Source organism: Pangasianodon hypophthalmus, chromosome 14 (genome assembly GCF_027358585.1).
Source record: "Pangasianodon hypophthalmus isolate fPanHyp1 chromosome 14, fPanHyp1.pri, whole genome shotgun sequence".
NCBI classification, from domain to species: Eukaryota; Metazoa; Chordata; class Actinopteri; order Siluriformes; family Pangasiidae; genus Pangasianodon; species Pangasianodon hypophthalmus.
Window position 1 is genome coordinate 19,549,226 of NC_069723.1, and position 3,518 is coordinate 19,552,743.

The 3,518-nt window shown below is 34.8% G+C and overlaps 1 protein-coding gene across 1 annotated transcript; it reads right to left on the reverse strand.

Moving 5' to 3' along the window:
- Positions 1-726: 726 nt before the first annotated feature.
- Positions 727-3,146, reverse strand: LOC113539091 (olfactory receptor 51I1-like). The gene has a single exon (XM_053239843.1). It carries the CDS (start codon positions 2,954-2,956, stop codon positions 2,018-2,020), a length of 939 nt encoding a protein of 312 aa, XP_053095818.1. The 5' UTR covers positions 2,957-3,146; the 3' UTR covers positions 727-2,017.
- Positions 3,147-3,518: the final 372 nt, after the last annotated feature.

A 3,518-nucleotide genomic window follows, 5' to 3' on the forward strand; every position in this document is an offset into this window, starting at 1 on the left:
AAAGATTTTTTTTTTTTTGGTTCAATTATTTTTCTGTTCCCTTCCCGGGTTTTCCTACTACAGATTTTGCATGATCTCCATGTTAAAATGAGTTCAACCACAATACACAAATGTTCCCCTGTTGATTTGTTTAGAATTAACAAAATAGATCACGAAAAGCCAAATTGTGATGGCTAGATGACTGGATCAGAACATCTCCAAGATGGCAGGTCTTGTGGGGTCAAGATTCCCTGTATGCAGTGGTTAGTACCTACCAAAAGTGGTCCAAAGAAGGACAACTGGTGAACTGGTGACAGGGTCATGGGCGCCCAATCCTCACTGATGCGCTTGTGGAGTGAAGGCTAACCCATCTGGTCTGATCACACAGAGGAGCTACTGTAGCACAAATTGCTGAAAAAGTTAATGGTGGCTATGATAGAAAGGTGTCAGAGCACACAGTGCATCGCAGATTGCTGCGTATGAAGCTGCATAGCTGCAGACCAGTCAGAGTGCCGGTGCTGACCCCTGTCCACACACACACACACACGTGTATATATATATATATATATATATATATATATATATATATATATATATATATATACAGTCAGGTCCGGAAGTATTTGGACAATGAAAGAGTTTTTGTGATTTTGCCTTTATACACCACCACAATGGATTTGAAATAAAACAATCAAGATGTGATCGAAGTGTAGATTTTCAGCTTTATTTTAAGAGGTTCCACAAAAATATGACATTTACCATTTAGGAATTACAGCCATTTTAAGCAAAGTACTTCTATTTCCAGAGACACATTTTATTGGGTGCCAAATTGTCTGTAATTTTTATTTTTTTTCTTTACAGTTACCCCTGTCTTACTTCCTTCACAGCCTTGCAAACTTAATTTGCAAAGGCCTACATTATCTGAGGCCACAGCAAAATATGGGTGTTAAAAAACTCTTCAAATAAAAATTGTACTTGAATTAGTAAATATATGTGAAAAAATACATCAAAAAGGATAAGGCCACAGATCATAAAATAGAAATCCAATAGGTCGACCCAGTAACTGCTTCCCTACCAGCTTCCCTGGGATAGACTCTGGATGCACCTTTACCCTGACCAGGATAAAGCGCTTAAGTTAAAAGAAGGAACAATATAGTAGATACAATCACAATTAAACACAAGTGGAATGAATATGTGTTTCTGACAACTTAACCTGAACAAAGTACAATTTCATCACTTCATAATTTTTGATTTTCAGCACACTTTTCAAAGAGCAGGCAGGTTTATTGAGACAAGTAAAAATTGTAATGGTTGTGTAGAAAAACAGTTCTGGTTCTGGCATACTGATCAAAATGTGGTAAGTTAAAATCCCAGCAACAGCAAGCTCCCACTTTTGTGCCCTTGAGCATGGCATTCACTCTCTCTGGATCATGTGCTTGTACAGATGGATGACAAATTAAGGTGGAGAAAAAAAAGTGTCATGGTCAGGGGATGAGCCACCAAGAGCTGGTCAAGATAGAAATGTTTCATCATACGATAACAATGATGATGAAGAAAAACCTTGTATTAATTTGCAGCAAATCTTCCCTCTAAGAGGTTAAGTGGACCCAAACGATGCCAGCAAAACAGAATCAAAAGAAAGAAAGAAAAGCAATACAATACAATATTATGCTGTAATGTTTTGCTAATGCTAAACAACATTTTTATTTATTGATCTTTATCCAGTTATGGTGCCACAGAAAACTATAAATATAACCAATATAAAGAAAGACCTTTGTTATGAAAAATGACTATTCATTGTAGCTTCATTGTAATAACAAGACAAATGGTTAACAAACCATGGACTGAAAGATTCTTTAGAGAAACAAAAATGTTTTTGTATTATTTGTTTTTCTCTTAAAGCATTGCTCTAAAGACCTTTTCTGGCACCTTTATTCTTAATAGTGTGGTTAATAAATAAATAAATACTTATAAATATTAAATTACATATAAATATTGCATTGCAGTATTAAACATCACACTAAATAATGATTTTTTGTTATGACTGAAAGATCTTTTTATGGAAGAAGACAGTAATGTTCTGTCGAATTTCCTTTGTTTTCAATCCATATATTAAAGGATTAAGAAAAGGAGGAAATATCATTACAGACATACCAAAGGCCCTTCTTAAGTACTGGGATACATTCTCAAACCTGTGTGAAATTAAGGCAAAGAGTGCATTGAACTCTACACATAAAAAAACAACTAGGTGTGTACCACATGTCTGAATTGCTTTGCTTTTCGCATCAGTTTGTCTTTTAGAGATACAGGTGATTAGGATTTGGATGTATGTGAATAACACTATGAACACTGATAGTCCTTGGAGAAAAACAGTGATAAACAGTCCATAATAGTTATTCAACCTTATGTCCCCACAAATTAGCTTCATCAAACTTGGATTATTACAGAAAGTGTCTACTATTCTTGTGTTACAAATCTCTTGACGGTAGCTCAGTGCAAGTAGTAAACCAATCATTGTAAAATCTAGGGACCATATTGTAAGGATTATCTTTAACAAGTTATTTGGGGACATCATGGTGTTATATTTCAATGGGTAACAAATTGCAATATACCTGTCATATGCCATAGCAGTCAGTATCAGAAGGGTTCCAGACCCATACAAATGTACCAAGAAGGCTTGCACATAACATGCAGAATAAGTGATTGATCTATTCTGTGACAGTATACTAGAAATCATCTGAGGAAAAAAGGCAGAGGCACCTACAATGTCATTGATTGGCATGTGAAACAACAGTATGTACATAGGTTTATGAAGTTTTTGGTTCAGAGCAATTGTTAGCAGTAATGTCATATTGAAAAACAAAATAGCACAATATGTAAGGGCTCCAAACATGAACACTGGTAAAATGTTAGATGGTGATATGTCCAGTGATTCCAAAGTAAGAACAGTTGAATATATTGACATGTTGGAATCCATTATCCTTCTTTTTATTGTGTGGCAAGATGAAATAACCTAAAAAAAAAAAAAAAAAAAAAGAAAAAAGTTATCTAAATGCAAATGCACACACAGATTTCCTAAAATATGTGCTGATTTTTTTTTTTTTTTTAATTAAATAAGTGTTTCAAAAAGACAAGTAGTTTGCTAACCCCAGATCTCTGATCACAATATTTAGCCAAATATTGTACAGTTTAAGTCTATGTTAGGGACCGTTCAAATGCCCATCATTTCAGAATAGGTAAAGTCATTACAATTTATCTCAGCTTGCTGTTTTATAAGTAAATAATTCATGGGTAGTCCTTTCGTTAAAGCCCAAGTGAACAGATTCATGGATACTTGCCATGGGAAAAACACAGGGCAAGCCAATGGGTGAGAAGAATAATATAAATCTAATGGGATTAAAAGACATTTTAATGCTTTAAACCCTTCAGACCTGGCAGCCACTGCAATATCACATCATTTGGGGATTTGTCTTGATTAAAATGCAAGCAGTAACAGAATGCTAACTGGCTGGTTTACAGAGAGGTCTGGGTCCTATCAA